The sequence below is a fragment of the Barbus barbus genome (genome assembly GCF_936440315.1).
Source record: "Barbus barbus genome assembly, chromosome: 14".
Taxonomy (NCBI): domain Eukaryota; kingdom Metazoa; phylum Chordata; class Actinopteri; order Cypriniformes; family Cyprinidae; genus Barbus; species Barbus barbus.
In genome coordinates, this window is record NC_136742.1 from 29,494,171 (window position 1) to 29,517,322 (window position 23,152).

The following is a 23,152-nucleotide window of genomic DNA, read 5'->3' on the forward strand; positions in this document are numbered from 1 at the left end:
AGCGCGGCTGCTGTCAGTCAGACAAAGACAGTCAGTCAGTCAGTCAGGGCGAGTCTTCCTCACAACATCACTTAAAATATCATCTTCATCGCCTGACAGAGCGCATTAAATGATCTGCTGCGCTGAGATTTTGTGTATTGTCCTCATTCCAGGTAAGAAATGTGATTTTATCCTTGAGGAGAGTCAGTTTTGTGCTGGCTCGTGCTAAGCTAACTAGCCGCCTGGATAATTCAGTTCGTTTTGTTTATGTTGTTAAAACACGCTTCGTGATTTAACTTTAATCTAGTTTAAATCTATATAGGCTTGTTTACATGTCTAGAGAGTTTATATAGTGATATAACAGTCACTCAATGAGTTATGTAGCGTTTTCCTAGTGTGAAAGTGCTTATTTATTTGTGCATATTCCTCATATTTACCAATGAATATTCATAAACAATCATGTGAATAACTCGCTGAGATTTATTTGTTTATGTATGTGTTATTTTAAGCCCTTTTGTTGTCTGTTTGCAAAGGTTGGGACACATGTGTCATGCAAAACTTATTTTTGTTTATATGGGTTGAAATACCCCATGTGTCTCGTTTGAATTGTTATTAAGTTGTTATTTAATAAGTGCTTGTTTAATATATGTATGTTTATATTTCGTTTGCACGCAGGCGGTCTTTTTGGATATGCTGTTAGTTTTCTTGCACAGAGATGATGGGCGTATATCTGGGCTTTTATCACCATCATATGACATGCATTAGGAAAAAATACATATCTTCAAAACAAAGTCTGGGCTTTGAAGGTCAACCGAAGCACCTTCACATGCGTTGCATAGATGGAAATGAAGTTAAAGAAAGTGATTTGCTATTAATCCTCATTGATCATGAGTTTGCTGCATGGACTTGTTCTGATCTGCATTCATAACTTGAGTTTCCAGTATCTGTCTGAAGATGTGAGGAGCGTTCAGATGCATGGAAAAAGATTTCTTTCTTCTTTTTATGCACACTGCTATTTATAGAAGCTCCTGGTGAAGTCTGTTGCAACACCTGAATGAATGAATAAATAAGCAAGTAAGCTGTTAAAATCTTGTCCTCGTTTCAATGTGTGGTGTTTTAGATATTGTAGGGTTTAAACGTTAAATGTGCACTTTTAATTCATAAAACTTGTGCCAAACCATACCTCTAGAACCATTAATGAAATTAATAATTATTTACACATAGCTTGTACTACTGTTTGGAAACCATGTCAAGTTTTAATAGTGCAAAAAACCATCAGACACTTTTTCCATCCTGCTAGATTCAGTCTAATTTTGCATTTCACGATGACAGCATCTCCATAATAGTAGTTATTAAATGAAAAGGGCGCATGGATTCTCATGTGGATTATTTTTTAAAGCTCTCCGTAAACTCATTTGACTTGTGTGGATGCAGTCAGATGAGCTGATGCACGTGTGCATGCGGTGCAGGACTGCACCCTTGACTTGCAGTCTCTGCAGCTGTGCCCTCATAAAGAGCCCTGCAGTGAACGCCTGCAGTATTTAATGCCACATGATCACTAATGCAGCAGGGCTCATGGGTGAGACCCTCTGTGCAAGTTAAGATGCATGCATGACAAAAGACAGCGTTTTGTATCTTTCATCAAGCCTCAGTCAAAAGCCTCACGGTGATATATTTTTAGAAACGCACAGCGGCTGCCACGTTCCTATCACAGACTTTTATAAGGATCATCTGAGATCTAAGTGGAAGCAATTATGCTGTACAAGAGCTCGCTGAGCCCTTTTTTTTTTAGCGGCGAGAGCTTTGGCTCCAGTGGTGTAAGGTTAACTGTTAACTTGTGTAAATATAGTAGGTCTGGTATAATGGAAAACTCCAAACCAGTGAGGAATTTCACAGCAAACCAGCTGTGATACTGGGATGGTTATGTTGGAAGAGTTGCTGCCACAAGGCCGCTGGGTTGCCAGTCTTTCTCATTCATTTTTGCTGTAACAAAGATAAAATAAAGATTATTAATAGTCAAGCATTACTATTATTATTGCTCAAAATGGCCGTTTTACGTGGAATTCAAGTGAGAAGAACATGGTTAAAATGTAACCTGGTTGGCTAGTCATCTTGTATTGTACCTTGTATTAATATGACTATGCATAACCATTAGCTTAATATAAAACCATGTGCTCCAGATTAGAAGGTTAAACAAAGCAAGCTCCGTATTTGCATTCTGCGTTAATCTGGAGCTACATAAACTCCATCCGTCATTGGGTGGTATGGTTTCCTTGACAACAGCGACAGTAATTGCTCGTGCTTGTTGATGAAAGCCGTCTTGGATAAACAGAATTTTAAGTAGGTCAGATGAATCCTGCTTTTATCATCATAACTCGGCTGCCATGAGATGGCGGAGCACTTGAAATGATAATTCATTCGTTTGGCATAGGATCCAAGTCTTGACATGTTTCAGTGAATTCTGGGTTTGCTCCTTCTTACTATTCTTATAGAAAATATGCATTAGAAAGCTGTGCACAGGAAGTAAATGAACAACCTATATCCCACAATGCAAAGCACTGGACATTCTGTTTACAAAGTGACACAGTTCCAGACTAAAAACAAATGACTATTAAACTGAGCTGTTAACTTAGTATATGCTCTGAACAGTTCAGTAAGCAAATCATTGGATTGATTCAAACCATATAAACATTAACTAATGCATTTGAGAGTCATTTGTGAACCAGTCTTTTATTAAGGAGAGTCGGACTTTTATTAAAGAGAACCAGTCTTAAAAGTAATTTAAGTGTTTGTTGTTGCATTGTGCAAATATGCTTAATTGCAAAGCACCGATTAAACTCTAAAGATTTAATTGAATAATGACTCCTCATAACCATGGCAATTAGATGTAAAAAAAAAAAAAAAGTATACAAAAAAAATGCTTATAAAGTTGCAAATTTTATATAATAATAACAGCAAGCCCTGAGATGAATAAATCACAAGCAACATCATCGATTATTTTTAACATCTTGGCTCACTGTTTGTTGGGAATTCTTAGTTTTTTTTGTTTTTAATGACACTTATTTAAAATCTTTATTACATATATATTTTATATTATAATAAAGTTGCAAATCTTTATAACAATTTGTATTTTATTTACTTTTTATATTTTATTTTATGAACGAACTAGAAGCAACATCATATATATACACACACACACACTAACTAATGCACTTGCATATACAGTTTAATATATCAAGTATAAACCTGAGTTGCAATGTTGCATAAAGTCTGAAATATATATTGTTGCATACTGTTGTTAAGTTTGTGAACATTTTAGATTTTTGTAGCATTCTGGAGCCCTGAGGTGAATGAACCAAAATGCTTAATTGTTGTTAGTATGCAACTGTCTGTTCTCATTGTAGCATCTGTTGGTTTCTTCTGACAGCAGCCGTTTATGCACATGTGATTAATGTGCATTGTGTTCCATATAACGTTTTCTTCTGTGTACCATCAGAATGTCTCACTACACAGATGAGCCACGCTTCACCATCGAACAGATCGACCTGCTGCAGAGACTGCGGCGTACAGGTATGACCAAACCAGAGATCGTGCATGCGCTGGACACCCTGGAGCGACTTGACCGTGAGCATGGGGACAAATTCAGCCGGCGCGGCCCGTCAGACTCCAATGCCACCAATAGCACCACCTCCAGCACTACACCCACCTCAAATAACACTAGCAACGCCACCGTGGCGACCTCCTCCACCACTTCCACAGCAACGCAAACGCAGTTCCATGGTAATTTATCGCCGTCGCCCAGCAACAGTTACACCACGTCTCCACCCGCTGTCTTACCCTCGCCGGTCTCTCTGGTTGCCATGGTGCAGAATGGGCGGGATGCTTTGGCGGCGACGGCCAATGGGAAGCTGTCACCAAACCATTACCCGGTGAACAGTGCGGCGGCCGTGAGATCGTATGGGCTGGAGGGGTCAGAGGAAGACCTGGATATAGACGACAAGGTGGAGGAGCTCATGAGGTCAGTCGGTCAGGGTTAATATAGTTAACTACAACTAAAAATACTAACTATTAGAAAATGTTCATTACTTGAAATAGTAGAAATGTTAACTGAAATTAAATATAAAAATATAATTTTCAGCTAGCACCATTTCTCATTTTTATTTAGTGTAACTTGATGAAAATAACATACTAAATCTGAAATAAAAATGAATAAAAACATGAGAACTAGCCTAATAAAAATGTCAAAAACAACAAAATTATTGAAACAAAGCTGATATGATTTATTGCACTCAATCACTCAGTCATGCAGCATTTTGAAATAATGTGCCAACAATGTTGTATATTAACATTCAAAATATTTGTTGCATACTGTTGTAGTTCCTATTTTAATAGAGAGTATACAGTAGGTACTTCACAGTATTTATAAAAAAAATATATAACTAGTGGTTGACCAATATTTTAAAAGGCAAATAGATTGTAAGTAATATTACATATTTATTATTTTTACGAAATTGCAATTTTAATAATTATTATTGTTTTATTTATTTTTACATACATGGTTTTAGTTTCTGGTCTGGATCCCTGAGATGTATAAAAAAATAAAACTGGAACATTTTATGTAAGCTAATTGTGTAATATGTAAGCCAAGGAAACATTTATAATTTTCCTGCAATTTAATTGTATGTAATAAAATGACTAACACTTAAATAAAAATTGATAAAATTTATATTGGTGGTGTGTGTTTGTGTTTACCGGGTGTAAGCAGGGTCATTTTGCTCTGAGACATTCTGCAATGAGTTTGATAACTGAATCTTCTCAGACGTCATGTTGTTGTTGAATTGCAGCTGTCATGTTTCCTTCCTGTGATGTGTGCAGGCGGGACAGCACCCTGGTGAAGGAGGAAATCAAAGCCTTTCTGGGCAACAGACGCATCTCACAGGCCGTGGTGGCTCAGGTCACAGGTCAGTCCCCACATTTTCATGGTTCATTACGGTTTCCAATAATTTGCATGCATTAAAATAAAGCCAGGTTCAAAATAGTTTCTTATTCCTTTCTTCTTTTTTTTGTGTGTGTATATTAGAGTTTAAGATTTTTACAGAGGGGATTTTTTATCACTACATCAATCAGAAACTACAACAGCCATAAAAAAATTAATTTTCACCATGTTTTTAGGAATAAAATGTTAAATATACAGTAGTCAACATTTGAAGTGGATCAAAACCTTTCATCAAAGTTGTCCTAAAACCAAAATGCGTTCTACTGACTAGTTCTACCACTAGTCTGAAAGAAGACATGTTATGGAAGCAAAATAGACCAAAACCTCAAAATGGACTAGTGCCTGAGAAAACTAAAATAGATAAACAATGGCTTTGCCTGAAGTGAACATAACCATGTCAAATGTTGGATCTGTGCATTAGCTCTTAAAGTGACAGCAGCCAAATATACATGTTGCTCTGTGTTTTTAATGCCAACAAAATACAAAACTGCTTACAAATGAATAACCTTCAGTATTAATCTATATTATTTTGGTGAAGGCTATGCAGTGTTATCTGTCTTGTCTTTAATAATGTCCTATAGTGTGATAGAATCTCTTACTGACCTTGTCTTTGCAAGCCACAGGAAGTTCATCTGCCAAGAATAGTAGTCCCACTGCTAGAGGGTTTAGACTTCACAACTTAAAAATAGACAATTTAGACTTCACAGCTCAAATAACACTTTTGTACTGAAGCATTTACACAAGTCAAAATGATTGTCTGTGGTAATCGACAGCATGTACCAGGTGCTGTTTTGAAACTTTAATAATCATTGAAACCGTCTAACCAGGTGTGATGCAACAAACGATAAATCTCTTGGATTTCCATCAGAATTTTTGTTTACAACTGCAACAAATGTATAGATCACTCTGTTGGTGGTTTGGTTTCCAATTTTGCCACTCGCCACTGAATAAAGTTAATTATTCACAAGTTTCACTTAGATTTATATTAAACAATATGTTCCGATTAACTAAGATTTTGTTGATTTACAGCATTCTGTTTTCAGCAAGGACAATGCGCAATAGATTTAACTAATTACTAAACCAAAATACAATTCTGAATGTAAGATGGGCTGTTGTTTTGTTATTGTTCTGTCTGTCAGTTTGACTCTGACTTGTGCATTCATTTGTTATTGATCTGTTTTGTCTTTCTGTGCGTCAGGCATCAGTCAGAGCAGAATCTCTCACTGGCTGCTCCAGCAGGGCTCAGATCTCAGCGAACAGAAGAAACGAGCTTTCTATCGCTGGTACCAGCTGGAGAAGACAACGCCAGGTTAACCAACTTTGCTTGTTTTACTGTAGGTTGATAAATGTACAAACCATAAGGTTGAACCCAATTACAGGCTAAAATGTTTAAATACACTGCCATTTACAAGTTTGGGGTCATTAAGAATTTTTTTGGAAAGAAATGTGTTTGTTTCGCAAGGATGCATTAAATTGCTCAAAACTGACAGTAAAGACGTTTCTAATGTTACATTTCTATTATTTTAAATAAATGCTGTTCCTTTGAACTTTCTCTTCATCCTGAAAAAAATGTATGATGGTTTCCACACAAAATATGAAGCAGCACAACGGTTTTCAACATTGAAAATAATGTTTCTTGAGCTGCAAATCAGCTTATTAGAATGATTCCTGAAGAATCATGTGACACTGAAGACTGGCGTAATGATGCTGGAAATTCAGCTTTGCATCACAGGAATAAATTACATTTTAAAACATATTCAAATAGAAAAGTTATATTAAATTGAAATAATATTTTATAATTTTACTGCATTTTTAGCAAATAAATGTAGCCTTCGTGAGAAGAGACTTCTTTCAAAAACATAAAAAACGTCCCGACCCCAAACTTTTGAATGGTAGCGTATATATATTATTTATTTATATTTTCAGGTGCCACATTAAATATGCGGCCCACCCCTGTATCTCTGGATGAGATGGAGTGGCGTCAGACTCCGCCCCCCATAAGCTCCGCCCCTGGAAGCTTCCGTCTGCGCAGAGGCAGCCGATTCACCTGGAGGAAGGAATGTCTTGCTGTGATGGAGAGGTGAGACAGAAAACAGCCCCATCTGAGAAATTATGTCTCAAAAACATTTCAAAATAGGAATAAAATCTGTTATCATAAAATGCACTTCTTCAGTTTGCACTTTGTTCTCTCTGCAGCTATTTCAGTGATAATCAATATCCAGATGAAGCCAAACGAGAGGAAATCGCCAACGCCTGCAACGCTGTTATTCAGAAGCCAGGTAGAAATGCTGGTGTGTCTGAACCCACACAACTGTATTTGTGTGAATATCTATTGTACTATAAATTGCATATTGTGTTTGCATTTCGCAATCATCTTTGACCGTTCAATCTTTTTTTTCCTGCCTAGGAAAGAAGCTGTCTGACTTGGAAAGAGTCACATCATTGAAAGTCTACAACTGGTTTGCCAACCGACGCAAAGAGATCAAGAGGAGGGCCAATATTGGTACTGTGTTTTAGTTGATTTATATCAGAGATACTATTGTAGTTTTTGGCAATATCTTAAGTATTTATTTTTTACATTTTTATATTTTCCTTAACCATTTTTAATTTTCCATTTTATTTTGTTGTGTGTTTGTCATTTTTTTATTAAAGTTTTTTTTTTTTTTTTTTTTTAGTACATCAAGTAAAACATTGTGAAAAAATGCGGAATATTTCTTTGGCAACTAGCAGAATTTTTTTTATACATTTTATCTTTTATTTCAGTTTTATTATGGGTTGAGTTTATAGATGATTTATAAGTAGTAAAGACTTTGTTTTGATGAAGAAACATGTTGAAATCAGTAAGGATTTTACTGTTTCGGTTACTAGTAGTAAATCGTTTGCTAATGTTTGTTTGTTGTGGTAGTGGTTTTTAAAGAGTTTCAGATGTTTCATGACAGGGTCTTTTTTCCAAGAAGCCACAATCTTGGAGAGTCACGGGATAGATGTGCAGAGTCCCGGAGGACACTCCAACAGTGACGACATCGATGCTAACGACTACAACGAGCAGGTGAGAGAATCAAACGACTCATCCAAACTAAAGGAGCCATTGTCTTTTTTTTTCTTTTTTTTTATTGCTGATCAAATTCTGTTGAAATTGAGATATTTAACACAACTGCTAGAGCTGATCTCAGTGATTTCATTACAGGGTTGTGATGTTACCTATTTTGAAAAGAGAGGCGTGAACAGACCCTTTGGTTACTACCGTCTGGAGCCCACCTCACCAACACAGGTATCACATGAAAACATAGATAAAAAGCATCACACACACACACACTTTATACACACAAATAATCAAAGTTCAAGATTAAGTTACATGAAAACTTTTAAAAGAAAGCCAGTATCGAAAAACAGCTTGTTGTAGGGTCAGAGAGAGTAAAAATGGCCACAAACTAAATAACAACAATCTTAAGTGAATTTCTGGGGGGAAAATAAATAAATAAATTAAAATAAAATAAAATATATAAGTGTATTTTTTAGAAAAACATTTTTAGAAATTTATTTTAAATAATTGTGTGTATATATACACACATGGGCTGTCAAACAATAAAAATAAAAATATATAAATTAATATTAAAATATACACTCACCGGCCACTTTATTAGGTACACCTGTTCAGTTGCTTGGTAACACAAATGGCTAATCAGCCAAACACATGGCAGCAACTCAATGCATTTAGGCATCTAGATGTGGTGAAGACGACTTGCTGAAGTTCAAACCGAGCATCAGAATGGGGAAGAAAGGGGATTTAAGTGACTTTGAATGTGGAATGGTTGTTGGTGCCAGACGGGCTGGTCTGAGTATTTCAAAAACTGCTGATCTATTAGGATTTTCACGCACAACCATCTCTAGGGTTTACAGAGAATGGTCCGAAAAAGAGGAAATATCCAGTGAGTGGCAGTTAAATGCCTTGTTGATGTCAGAGGTCAGGGGAGAATGTGCAGACTGGTTAGAAATGGAAAAAAAAGGTAACAGTTACTCAAATAACCACTCGTTACAAACAACAAACAAGGTATGCAGAATACCATCTCTGAACGCACAACACGTCGAACCCTGAAGCAGATGGGCTACAGCAGCAGAAGACCACACCGGGTGCCGCTCCTGTCAGCTAAGAACAGGAAACGGAGGCTACAATTCGCACAGGCTCACCAAAATTGGACAATAGAAGATTGGAAAAACGTTGCCTGGTCTGATGAGTCTCGATTTCTGCTGCGACATTCAGATGGTAGGGTCAGAATTTGGCGTCAAGAACATGAAAGCATGGATCCATCCAGCCTTGTCTCAACGGTTCAGGCTGGTGGTGGTGGTGTAATGGTGTGGGGGATATTTTCTTGGCACACTTTCTTCACGCCCCTTTGGGCCCCTTAGTACCAATTGAGCATTGTTTAAACGCCACAGCCTACCTGAGTATTGTTGCTGACCATGTCCATACCTTTATGACTACAGTGTACCCATCTTCTGATGGCTACTTCCAGCAGGATAATGCACCATGTCACAAAGCTCAAATCATCTCAGACTGGTTTCTTGAACATGACAATGAGTTCACTTTACTCAAATGGCCTCCACAGTCACCAGATCTCAATCCAATAGAGCACCTTTGGGATGTGGTGGAACGGGAGATTCACATCATGGATGTGCAGCCGACAAATCTGCAGCAACTGTATTCAGGGACCATAGAAAGTGTATTGACTCAGTGCATCTCAGGGTGGTATGGAAACAGCTCCAATCAGGACTGCAAAGCACTACAGAGAGTTGTGCGCTTAGCTGAGCGCATCTCAGGGTCTGCTCTCCCCTCTCTGCAGGACATCTACCTCAAACGCTGCAAAAATAGAGCTGTCAAAATCTTCAAGGACTCTAATCACCCTGGTAACCAGCTATTCACTTTGCTTCCATCTGGTAAGCGCTTCCGTAGCCTGATGGCAAAAACTGAGAGACTTAGGAGGAGCTTCTTCCCCCAGGCCATCAGGCTCCTAAACTCTAACTCTGTGTCATAATATCACTTGACTCCATGTAATATCACCATATCAACAAGTTATTCATAATTTTTTCTCCATGTAAATATCATATATCAATAAGCTATTCATAATTTTTCTCTACCTCATATTGCTGCTATTCAAATACCCTGTACAACTTTTTGCACATTATTTTTTGCACATTCCTCTCATTACTATTTGTCAACAACATACTGACCTGCACATTTATATTTATATTTTTTATCCTATCTTATCTTATCTTTTATTTTATGTTTGTACTTCTTCTTAATATTTGTATACTTTATAATTGCACTGTCCTTGGAGCGGACCTGACCTACATTTCACTGCTGGTTATACTCTGTATAATTGTGTATGTGACAAATAAAACTCTTGAATCTTGAATCTTGATGCTATCATGTCAATATGGACCAAAATCTCTGAGGAATGTTTCCAACACCTTGTTGAATCTATGCCACGAAGAATTAAGGCAGTTCTGAAGGCAAAAGGGGGTCCAACCCGGTACTAGCAAGGTGTACCTAATAAAGAGGCCACTGAGTGTATATTTAATCTGTAGTAATAATACATTTTGTGTATATTATGTATTTGTTTATGATACTGTGTGTAAACATTTATATTATTTTGACCAATGCAATAGTGATAATCCGTATGATATACCGATCGCGGATAAAAAAATAAAATAAAATTAAATGCCTACAATTAAATCTAAAATGTTCCATGTGAAGCAAAAGCTTCAAAAAAAAAGTTTACTTTTGTAACCTTATATTGGATGTTTCACTGACGCAGTTGCTAATTCACATACACGTCTCTTTAAGGATGATTCCGGCAATCACGCAGACCACCAGGACCCCATCACTCTCGCCGTGGAGATGGCAGCTGTCAATCACAGCATCCTCGCCCTGTCCCGTCCGGGAGGCGTGGCCAGTGAAATCAAGACAGAGTCACTGGATGATGACTGAGGAAGACCGCGGGACCAAGAGGATCAATGAATGCGTGTGCAGACGTGTTCATGGAGCAATGACCAAATCAGTGCTCTGTCTCAAGCATTTAGAATCCAATATCGCCTGTCATCGACACTCCCGCTGAACCACTAAACACACCCCGAGTCAACGACACACACTCTTGACAGGAACTGATAAGTGGAAGGTCGTTCCACGACATTCGGCCATCACCTGCGGCTCTTATTTAAGCCTCCTGCACCCTTGCTGACCCTAACCTCGTACCTCATTCCAGTAACTTGTATAATGTTTGGTGTGCTTACTGTCTGTGTGCTCCAGTGACCCTCATTCCCACATTCTCACAGATAAGCTAAAGGAAGATGGTTTAGGAGAGAGGTAAGTCTCAGCAAATTTCTGCTCTGGATCCATGATCTCCTCCATTCCCACTACAGATGCTCTCTGTTAACAGGTTTAACGTTTCTACTTTACTTTTGTAAGGGATTTCATCAAACAGCAATTGGGTGAATCTCATGAAAACTGCCAAGAACACATTTCACCACAAAATGAAAGGGAAAAGACTTTTTTGCAGATTTAAAAGCACATTTTCCTCTCTCAAAATGCTGAAAATATATATTTAAATTGTAAAGTGTGTATGGTCTTTAACACACTTACTGTATGCTGACTTGAAAAATAATAATGATCAAAACAATATTTTGAGGGAAAATGTGCATAATTGCTATGATGCCATGAAAAATATCTTCAAAATGCTAAATATAATTTCTTATTGTTTTCCTTTTGGTTTGTGGATGAAATTCAACCTGGATATATAGTGAGATTTTTCCAATTGTATTATACTGTATTTTGATTTGAATCATGTTCAAATGGAGGGGGGAAATTAATTATAATTGTAGTGAAACTTGAAAGATGTGGTTGCATAACCGCCAAAGTGCAAGTTATTCTGTGCAAAAGCTCAAGTCTCTGGACTCTAAATGAACCTGCAAAGAGAGACTTCAGTCGGCAGACAGCTAGCTTTCTTTATTTTAAACTGTTAAGTGTCCAGCATTACCCAAAGTGAATTTGCATTAAAGCGCTATTATGTTTGTATTTATTTAGCTTTTAAGTTTTATTTACATGCAAAGATTTCACACAGTGTCAAGACTGAAGCATCTGCTCTCATCAGGTTTAGAATTACATACGTCAACGTGAAATATCATTCCACTAAAATTTTGGCTCAAGTTGAACACTGTCAGAATTATAACGTGCAAACTCCTACGAAGCTTTATTATTATTATAGTGAAATGACATCAGAATTTGACAGTGTATTGTTCACGAAAGACTGACTTCTAAATGTTTGTTCTGCTGCCACAGAGCTTCGAGAGTCGGAACTCTCATCTAACATAAGCTTGGTTCCAAAATGTAGCTTTTTATTAATGAAAAAAAAGGTTCTAAAAAGAACTTTATTCTCTCGCTGGGCTTCATTCATTGAAACAAGCAGAACGAATGATTCGTAGAGCCATTCTTACGTTAATGATCACAAACTCAATGCAACACTTACATAAAGTGAGAAATTACTTAAGAATGGTTTTACAAACAGCTAACAGAAACTGGTTCTGCCCGCGTCATGCATGAAGCCCAGTTTTTTATGTATCATTCCTCTATCTTCCTGTGTACAATTGATATTTATGAAGTGACAATTTTTGTTTAATAATAATTCAAGATTCTTTTATTTGATTGTTTTACATTCAGAGCAGTCTCCTGAAGCGTGTCGGATTCAGATCAAGCACCCCCTTCACTCAAGAAACTCGCTACTTTGTCACATTTTTTGTACTATAAGTTTGTTACATTTAAACATTGCAGCGATACACAAAAAAGGTCATTTTCTAATGCTGTAACGTTCAAATGAGTTCAATTGTCCACATGACAGAATGTGCCAAACTGCAGTATGACGTCAAGTATTGACATTTACATTATCTCAAAGCAACACACAGATTCTATGAATGACTCGTTTTGTTCTCTCAAGTGTTCAGTTCCAGAGCAACGAATGGTTTTATTCTGTAACGTAACCCTGCTGGTTCAAAGGGGGTGCTTTCCATTTAGTTGCTCAGAGTGCATTTTCATATGTCTATAAACAAAAAATCTATAGGCTTAGAAAAGCAACTGTATAAATAAACAGAAGACCATGTAACTATGAATTTAAAGATTGTTTGAATCAAATAATTCTATGATTTCAAAGCATTCTGTTGTGAAACATCCGTATCTCCCATTTAAGAATTTAGTGCCTTTTTTGGACAGTAGACTGTTCTGTAAGTATACTATAGTATATATGAACTTTTTGTACAGTTTCTTTGTTTAAAATGACTTTTTTTAAAACTTGTGTTTATTTTAGTACTTTATCTTCTGGAAAATAAAGGTATATTGATGATCAACCGTGTGATGTTATTCTTTTAAGAGTTTGACGTATATAAAATCTTTTACTTTTTCATGCAGAAGTTTATAAGACGACAAGATAAAATAATAAAAGTTTATTATGCTCACCATTGCAAAATAAAATCTTCAAAATTATAATTTTTTTGTCATTACTTTGATCTGTAAAATAAATAAACAACAATTTGATCATAAATTACTCAAAGAAACAGAAGAAGAAAAAAAAAACAATAATACAAAGGTACCAATCCAACAGAAAATACAGAACTAACTCACCATAATAACACTAAAAACAAACATTTATGAATAAAACTTTCTGGCACTTTTAATCTCCACAAGCAGAACCCATCCTTCCACCTTCCTACTGTATGTAAAATCCTGAAATGAAGCACTCAAGTGAATCCCGATTTTTTTTCTTTTAGAGAAACATTGGCTTCAGATAAACAGGGCACTTTGTGATATTAAAAATATTTTTAAAAAGAATAATACCAAAAATACTGCTTACTGAGGCTGAAAATATGCCTTGAAACATGGGTTTTTCGAACACTAGGCACTATGTAGTGCAGATATGCATTAGTAAATCAGATGGCAGTTACATCCCTGCAAGTATCAATGTAGTGTTTCAGTGCCATACCAATACTGTCCTCCGTACACGTTCATCAACAAGGATGCATTTTCCTCAGCTAACCCAAGACTTCCTGTTTTCATCCTTGCGTGCTCCAGCTTCTCTGGCCATCGCTGTAAGGGCTGCCAGGTTGGGACTAGATCCTGAGAGGTTCTGCTTGCGTTTCTGCCTTGACCGTTTAGCGGTACCCACCGCTTTTGTGACCCGATTCGGTCTCACGAGAACGCCGTAGCCAGGGTTGCAGTGGAAGTAATGGCGACCACCAACCGAACCATCGTTTTTACCTGGACATGAAGAATAGCATAATTATTTGGTGCTGAACATTTGAAATCAATGGTCAATTAATCATGGGATTAGACATCATTTCTTAATAATTGAAACTGTTGGTTAGTGGACCACTGTGAAATCTATGCAAGTGTAAATTTAATAAAAAGTCATTAGCAAGCACCATTTTGAGTCTGCAAGTACGAACCATTGGTTTTTTACCTAGAAATTAAGACAAGCATAATTGTTTGGTGGTGCATATGAGAGGAGAACATTTGCAAATAAATTGCCCATTGATCATGGGATTAGATGTTATTTTAAATAATTGGGACAATTCATTAGTGGACTGCTTTCAAGTATAGGCAAGTGAACATTTCGTAAAAAGGGCCTAATGAGCACCATTTAGAATCTAAAACCACAAGTCCAAACTATTGTGTGTTCCTAGAAACGAAGAAGAGCATAATTATCTAGTGGTGCATATGACAGGAGAATATTTTTTAATCAGTGGTCCATCATGGTATTGGAGATCATTTCTCTTAATTGAAAAAGTTGGTTAGTTGACCACTATGAAGTCTATGCAAGTGTAAATTTGGTAAAAAGGCACTAGCGAGTGCCATTTTGAATCATGCACATCCACAAATCTGAACCATCGTTTTTATATAGAAATGAATAAGAGCATTATTTGGTGGCAGATACGAAAAGAGAACCATTGCTAATCAATGGTCCACTGATCATGCAATTGGATGTAATTTCTAATAATTGGAATAGTTGGTTAGTGAATAGTCTCGAGTAGCCATGGAATCCATGTCAGCTTTCATTGGCCAAGGCCCGCCCATGAGGCCGTTTGACCGACATGTCAAACAACCAATCACGTTCTTTACGTTCAGCGTCACGTTTCGGGGCGTGGAAATGTCGCCACAATAACAGACCGGTGTGTAAAACTCTCAGATGCATTTTAAAGATTCTATGCCTCGAATTTTAAATATTTCACATACTTTTGAAAATCTAGTGTTTAATTGATCCTGATAAGCGCTCGTCGTCACAGTTGTAAACACGACGGCTTTCTTCTTTCGTGAGGGGGATTGGCGTCACGGCATCTTTGTTTCCAGGCGGAACATTAAAGATCGTGACACACAAGTCTCCCAGAAATCCTGTAGAATTCAACCAATCCGATGACAACTTTGAAACTCCTGAAGTGTTTCCACTTTTGTGTGCCATATGCATCAGACATTCAGCCAACGGTCCGTGGGCATGACGTCTGAGGCTGAGACTAGTTAGTGGACTGCTGTGTCTATGCAAGTCTATGCAAGCATACTTTTTTTAAAAAGGCACTAGGGAGTACCATTTTGAATCCTTCAATACCCCAAGTTCACAACATGTAACACCTGGGACCAGAGCTGCATTTCCCAAAAGCATCATAAGCCTAAGTAGATCGTAGAAGCCATTGGCACCAATGGTCTATACAATCTATTTAGGCTTATGATGTTTTTGGGAAATGCAGCCCTAGCCAGTACAGCAAGAAGATGGTATTGCACACAGTGTTTTCTAGATCTACTGACTTTAAGTTATCCATGCAAATGCTCCTTACAAACAATATTTGCAAATCCACTGTCCATGGTCAATGGGTTGCAAGTCCTTTCCAATGACTGGAATCTGATATGCATGCCGGAAGTATTGACTGTACTGACAAATTGATCTACTGAAGTTAAAGAGTATTACCAACCTGCTGGAACATCAAGTTCCACTCCAACCCAAACGCCCTTTGCAAAGTCAGTCGGTCCAACATAACGGACTGTTCCAGTTTTATTTGTGCCCACAGTCACATATTCCCCCTCTTTCAGCCAGTCGGGAATCTCAAGGCTTTCCTCTGAATCCGAAAGGATCTCCAGTCTTTCTTGAGACTCACTCAGTGAAGATAAAGAGTTACTGAGTTCAGTTTTGCTCTCTTCATCTTCATGCAGGATCCCTTTGAAAGACTTAAGGCCGGAGGTCTTGACTTTGTGGATTTGGAAAGGGTTGGAGGTGGAAGCAGGAGTGGGTTTGACGTTTTGTTCAGTTGATTTCTGGGAAGGCGCTGATGGCTTAGCTGTCTTCACTGGTACTGATGGATCAGATGGTTTTGAGGCAGCTGGTGGTGCCTGTGGTGTAAATGGTACTGATGCGGCTGAACGAGATGAAGAGACGTTGGCTTCAGAGGTTTCCTGAGGTAAGGATTCAAAAACACTAAGGAGTTTTTCAGGAGATGCATCTAGAGGAGACACTTGACCATGTTCTTCTGATGTTTGGGATTCTGTAGGTGTCTGTTTTCCAAGTTCTGGGTCAGCTGGTTCAAGTTTTGACTGATGCTCTGGGGATGTGCTGCTTGTTGGCACAAACTCTGTTTTTGGTTCAGTCTTTTTGGAAGTAGAGTCTATTTTGGCCTCTGTGCTGTCAAGGAGAGGAGGGTCAACATTCGAGACCGCACACTCACAGAGAGTCGCTGTGGAGACACTTGTGGAGATGTATCCACTTGAGACATCGCTGATGGAGCTGTTTGTTGAATCACCAACTGGGCTTTGCTTGGGGTATTCAACCTCTACAGAAGCAGGAGGTGGAACCTCGTTAATCTCGAGTGGAAACGTAGGAGGTAGAGACTCTTTGACTCCTGAAGAAGCAGAAAGAGGTGGAACCTTTCTGACTTCTGCAGAAACAGATGGAGATAGAACTTCCTCAGCCTCTGGAGGAAAATTAGAAGGTAGAACTTCCTCAACTACCGGAGGAACAGATGGATGTAGAAATTCCTTAACCTCTGAAGAACGATTAGGAGGTGGAACCTCAACTTCTGAAGAAAGATTTGATGGTGGAACTTCCTCAATCACTGGAGGAACAGATGTAGGTAGAACCTCCTCAACCTCTGTAGGAGGAGGATTAGGAGTCGGAACCTCAACTTCTGGAGAAAGATTAGATGGTAGAACTTCCTCAATCACTGGAGGAACAGATGTAGGTAGTACCTCCTCAACCTCTGGAGGAGGAGGATTAGGAGTCGGAACCTCAACTTCTGGAGAAAGATTAGATGGTAGAACTTCCTCAATCACTGGAGGAACAGATGTAGGTAGTACCTCCTCAACCTCTGGAGGAGGAGGATTAGGAGGTGAAACGTCAACCTCTGGAGAAAGATTAACCTTTGGAGCTTCAGTGGTCTCTACTTTATCAGGAATAACCGGAAATATAGGCACAAAGGAAGCAGATTCTGATTGGCTGTCTTGAGTACTGTCGTTTGAAGGAGCCTGTGGAGCCTTCAAAATAAAAGTTCAAACACAAATTGTGTTTTATATAAACATTAAAATATAAAAATATAATTAATACTATTCAAAAAGATAAAAATAACATTTTTCAGGTTCCAACTGAACAGACTTACCAGTTCATAGCTGTTGATGTTTTCAAGACTGACAGACTGAACAACAATACGTGGCACATTCTAGTTGAAATTAAAAATATAAGAATTTTACCAGGAATACCACACATTTGCCATACATTTTGCAACTTGGTGAATGTTGCAATTATTTTTCTGGGTTATTCTATATTTCATGTTATTTTACTATAATAAAAAATAATTTCAATGCAGATGAGACAAACATGTACTCTAAATTTAAATTTTAGATTTTTCCAGGACATTGTATGCTAATCACAGATTGGTACACTGTGCAATGTTAATGCGATATTATACTTTTCTAAATCTAGAAATGTTTTGTGAAGTATGTTTTAGAGCCACAGCAGGTGTTGGTACCTGCTCAAAAGCAGCAGGAGGTGTCTCTTTCTTCTCCTCTTTCTTGGACAACAGAGACTTGAGCATCTTGGGTACTGGAGACACTAGAGCTTTCACTGGGGAGAAATAAGACGCAGCAAATCCTGAGAGACCTGCAGGAACACGGGTTTGAGCAGCAGCAGAGGAGAGAAAGATGGAAGGACAGAAGGCAGAAGAGAAAAGAGCAGGGAACCCATGTGAGTTAAAAAAGCGCACAGCATGAATAAAGCAAAAACAGAACTACATAAGCGAATCAGCGCCTTCAATCAGAGCACAGGGGTCAAAAGAAGCGCATACATGTTTTAACTGAACCATTTTACTTTATTGCACTTTGATGACATGCACCAAACAACTTCTGCAAACACAAACCTTTAATGAGCGCCATGCAGTGCTGAGTTAATGCACAGTCCAGCAGGTCAAAGGTAATAGCAATCAGTTACAGCTTTCAACAACTTATCTGAAGAAAAGTGGTGCTTGGTGACAAGGTGTTAGAAATATGTGGCTGGTTGCTAGGGTGTTGCTAAGGTGTTCTGAGTATTATGTTACTTTGAAGTTGTAATGATATTATGAGTGGTCGCTAAAGTGTTTTGAGTGTTTTATCATTTGTACACAGCTGCAGTGGTATATTGAGTGGTTGCTACAGCAGTGCTAAAATGTTTTAAGTTGCTTTGCAGTTGCTGTGGTATTTCGAGTGGTTGCTAAGGTGTTCTAAGTGTTTTTATGTTGCTATGCAACTGTTGTGCTTTTATGAGCGGTTGCTAGGGTGTTACTAAGGTGGTCTGATTGCTGTGGTATTTTTAATGATGCTATGTGGTTGCTAAGGTGTCGCTAAAGTGTTCTGAGCATGTTTACCATGTTGCTAGCGTTCTCAATTGCTAGGGAGTTGCTCTCAGTGTTATGTTGCTATGGTGTTCTGAATGGTTGCTAGGGTGTTGCCAAGGTGTTCCGAGTATTTTAATCATGTGACTTTGAAGTTGCAGTGGTATTATGAGTGGTTGCTAAGGTGTTACAAAGGTATTCTGAGTGTTTTATCATTTGTATATGGTTGCTAGGGCATTGCTAAGATGTTCCAAATATTGTAACAATGTCACTATGTGGCGCTGTGTGCTCTATGGTTTTGCTAAGGTGTTTTGAGTGTTTTTGTCATGTTGCTATAGTGTTCTGAATTGTTGCTAGGGTGTTGCTAAGGTGCACTCACTGTTTTTATGTGGTTATAGTGTCCTGGATGGTTGCCAATGTGTTGATAAGGTATTCTGAGCGTTATTTTTGCAGTTGTCATGTTAGACAGGCAAACGCTGGAGTAAAGTCAAACACCACCAGGTAATGTAAGCTCAGTCTTACCTGCGAAGGGAGAGGTGGACAGCAGAAGAAGATGAGGACAGTTACCTGGCTCTGAGTTTTGGTTTTGTACCGACGCTGAGTGAGATGGACTCTTCGTAGCTGATGTTAGCACAGAAATCTCCTGCCGACTGTCCCAACCACCCTACAGAATGTCAAAGCACAGACAAGAAACCGTCAGTAAACAAGCTGAACATCTGGATGAACAGTAAATGAAAAGTGGCGCTCGCTGACAAGGGAACTAGAGAGTTTAGGCAGGTTGCTGGGGTGTTGCTTAGGTGTTCTGAGTATTTTAGTTATGTTACTTTGCAATTGCAGTGGTATTATGAGTGGTTACTAGGGCGTTGCTAAGGTGTTCTAAGCATTTTTATGTTGCTATGGTATTATAAGTGGTGGCTAGGGTGTTCTAAGTGTTTTTATCCTAAGGTGTTTTAAGTAATAAAATGAACCTGAAAATTAAACAATGCAAATACTGTACAAATCTGAGTATACTGGATATTACTGAGTGATCCCAGTTATAATCATCAGAGCTAGGTAGTAATTTATTACATCCAATCTGGATTACGTAATCAGTTTCCAAAAATTAAGTATATAGTTACATTTATTTAATTGCATTTACATTTTTATGACTTAATTATTAGCTTTTCATTAAACTCACAAACAGTTCCTTCACAAACCCCAGTTTGGGAAACCCTGAAATCTAATGCTTAATTCACGTTTGGTTAATAACAACAACAAATAGAATATTACTTTGCATTTTAATATCAATATGGCACAATATTATTTATTTATTATTTAAATCAATGTGATAAATTTAGGTTAGGTTAAAAGTAGTCTGATTATATTACCTAAAATATATAATGTAATGGATTAAGTTACTAATTGCTAATTTTTCTAAATGTAATTTGGAATCAGTAACAGACTACAATTTGTAAGTAATCAGCTCTGTAAATCATTGCTTGTTATGAGTGGTTTCCCAAAACAGTGGTGTTCTAATTATTTACCGACCTGAGACACAAACCAAACTATAGGAAATCTAAACTGTTACTCCACTATTTTAGGTGTTTTCTCACTTTATTGTCTTCTGAGTCTTGGCTGGTGGACAGATCTTTCCTGCTGCCAGAGAGCTGAAAAATAAACCGATTGGGTTTCATTTCTGGATTAGGTCTGAGCTGATTAAGATGATGCATTTTTGCTCAGAGATGTTGTTTATGTCTTACCCGGTGTACATTTGGTGAACTGAGGCAGCGTTTGGGAATCTTTCCTTTATCTGATAGATGTTCCCTCACCGAAACCTCCTGAATTCACAAAAAATACAAAGATGACATGTATACAGCAAAACAACAAAGCATTTATATTGTTATTTAGGCATTTATAAAGCAGATACAATCCTGCACATGTGTGTCAGACCTGTCTGAGACGGTCCAGTGTGAGGATGTTGTCTACTGCTAACACACTCCGCAGGTATTTCTCGATGGCGGCTTCACTCTCGGCTCCTGGGTTGTTGGTGCTGGTGGCCAGTCGGGCGAGCATCTCTCTGTCCTCAGAGCTCTGAATGTCCTGTCAACAAATGCACACACCTGTTTCTGTTTCCCGTTTCTTACAGACTTAAGTACAGTGCCGTTCAAAAATTTGGGGTCAGTATGATTTTTTTGAAAGAAATTAGTGCTTCTATTCAGCAAGAATGCACAAAATTGATCAAAAGTGACAGTAAAGCCATTTATAATGTTACAAAAGATTTGATTTCAAATGAATGCTGTTCTTTAGAATTTTACATGCATCAAAGAATCAACATTGATAATAAGAAATGTTTCTTGAGCATATTAGAATGATCATGTGACACTGAAGACTGGAGTAATGATGCTGAAAATTCAGCTTTGCATCACTGGAATAAATTACACTTTACAATATATTCAAAAGGAAAACACTTATTTTAAATTGCAATAATATTCCACAATATTACTGTTTTTATCACATTTGTAACAAATAAATGCAGTCCTGATGAGCATAAGAGACTTCTTTCATAAACATTAAAAAATCTAACAGGCCTCAAACTTCTGAACACTAATGTATAATATATATATATATATATATATATATATATATATATATATATATATATATATATATATATATATATATATATATATATATATATATATATATATATATAAAAAAAAAAAACTACTCATGCAACTCATTACATTGCTTAAACAAGAAACGATCATGTTGCTCTTCACGTACCCCTGGGATATTGGAGACGATCTCAAACGTGACTCCACAGCCGTGAATTGAGCTGCGCTGAGACATTCTCCTCAGCAGACTTTGAGCAAAACCCTGTAGGAAGAGATCCGATCAATAAAAGAGCACTCAAAAAAAACACAAAAATAACCTCATCAGTCAGTCACACGCATTAACCGTCACACCTGTCGTCCGGTGAGGTTCACACAGATGCGCTTGCGCAGGACCAGCTGCATTTGTGCGGGATGACTGAGCAGAACCATGGTGCGGACGGTGAGGTAAATCCTGTGATCCGGCCCTGTCGCTCGATTCAGTTCAGGACTGTCATGAACGGTGCAGTCCCATGATGCCTCTGCCTTCACCTGTGAGCAGAGAGACAACTTTATGTAATGTGGAATATCATGGTGCCATTATCTTTTTTCACTGAGAAGCAAAAGTGTGTCTCCTCACCTCATTCTCGTAGTATTTGACGATCTGTAAGTCCATGAAATCATCTTTAATTTCTCTGTCGAGCACAGCATCTAGACCTCCAGCTAGAGCGGACAGATGATCATGCAAGTCATCAGCTGTAGATAGACAGAAGAGAGAAACGTTGATCAGAATATAATTCATACAACACGGATTCCCAACCTGCACAAAGCTGAAAAAAAAAAAAAAAAAATTATATGACAAAATAAAAATGACAAAAGCATGAGAAAATTACTAAAACTTAAATAATAATATAAAAATAAAAGCCAATTCAAAATATTAACAAAAATAAAATGGTATATAATACGCCTTTAAATCAAATTTGTCATCTTTTAATTTAGATACTAGATAATGTTGGATAATTTTACAATTATTTAACATTTATAATAATTTAATTATTATCTTTGGCAATAAAGGCAGTTAAACTATTTTGTGTTTTGCATTGTATATATTGTATATTAGATCACGTTATCAACTCAAGCTAACAAAAATGTTCTTAATAAAGCTGAAATAAAAAAAATTAAATACATGAAAATTACAAAAAAAAAAAATAGAAATGCTACCTTGGCAACTAAATGAAATAAAATTACTAACTTAAAAAAAATAAAAATAACACTGAACAACAACAACAAAAAAGCCTTAATACTAAATAGTAATATTAAAATAAAAATAAAAAGTCAGTAAAAATGCAAAAAGTAGATAAAATTATGGGGGATAAAAACAGGTAAGAATACAAAAGTATTGTTATTTTAACAAAAATTATAACTAATTCACTTTATATTTTCATTACTTTATTATTTGAAGTGATATTTGTGTGTTGTGCATTTTATACATATTAGATTGTGTTAGCATCTCGACATTAAATTCAACTGGAAAACAATTGTGAGTCAGGCTCATGTTCCTTATGAGACCTATTTCAGTTATGATGCTCCCTTAGTGGGCAGCTGCCTATGTAGGGAGTAAACGTCCAGGCAGCGCACCAGGATTTGGAACAGGGTAAATATTTACCACTGAGGTCCAGGAAGATGACTGGGATGTGCGTCTCCATTCCTGGCACAGGAGCCC

At 37.4% G+C, this 23,152-nt stretch overlaps 2 protein-coding genes across 8 annotated transcripts in view; one reads left to right on the top strand and one right to left on the bottom strand.

Annotated features, from left to right (window-relative positions):
* Nucleotides 1-13,367, top strand: LOC306880513 (homeobox-containing protein 1-like). 7 transcript variants are annotated; one of them, XR_013785076.1, is made up of 11 exons: nt 1-152; nt 3,476-3,997; nt 4,855-4,940; nt 6,174-6,284; nt 6,902-7,055; nt 7,172-7,254; nt 7,383-7,478; nt 7,915-8,024; nt 8,163-8,246; nt 10,821-12,145; nt 12,580-13,364. XR_013785076.1 is itself a non-coding variant. In XM_079434070.1 (11 exons), exons 2-11 carry the CDS (start codon nt 3,574-3,576, stop codon nt 10,962-10,964), a joined length of 1,203 nt encoding a protein of 400 aa, XP_079290196.1. In that variant the 5' UTR covers nt 1-152; nt 3,476-3,573; the 3' UTR covers nt 10,965-13,367. The 7 variants fall into 7 exon arrangements, 6 of the variants coding, with proteins under 6 accessions (XP_079290196.1, XP_079290193.1, XP_079290194.1 ...); XM_079434070.1 differs by having other exon boundaries at nt 3,476-3,759; nt 3,849-3,997; nt 10,821-13,367; XM_079434071.1 differs by having other exon boundaries at nt 10-152; nt 3,476-3,759; nt 3,849-3,997; nt 7,930-8,024; nt 10,821-13,367.
* LOC306880496 (kinesin-like protein KIF13B) overlaps nt 13,199-23,152 on the bottom strand; it is a 27,846-nt gene continuing 17,892 nt past the window's right edge. The window contains exons 26-37 of the mRNA XM_079434038.1: nt 23,096-23,151; nt 22,070-22,185; nt 21,805-21,981; nt 21,623-21,715; nt 20,789-20,938; nt 20,599-20,676; nt 20,452-20,505; nt 19,427-19,523; nt 18,023-18,153; nt 17,654-17,713; nt 15,980-17,531; nt 13,199-14,276 (exon numbers count right to left, since the gene is read on the bottom strand). Coding sequence (XP_079290164.1) covers nt 14,047-14,276; nt 15,980-17,531; nt 17,654-17,713; nt 18,023-18,153; nt 19,427-19,523; nt 20,452-20,505; nt 20,599-20,676; nt 20,789-20,938; nt 21,623-21,715; nt 21,805-21,981; nt 22,070-22,185; nt 23,096-23,151 — 2,794 coding nt within the window. The 3' untranslated portion in view covers nt 13,199-14,046. The remainder of the gene's footprint in view (nt 14,277-15,979; nt 17,532-17,653; nt 17,714-18,022; nt 18,154-19,426; nt 19,524-20,451; nt 20,506-20,598; nt 20,677-20,788; nt 20,939-21,622; nt 21,716-21,804; nt 21,982-22,069; nt 22,186-23,095; nt 23,152) is intronic.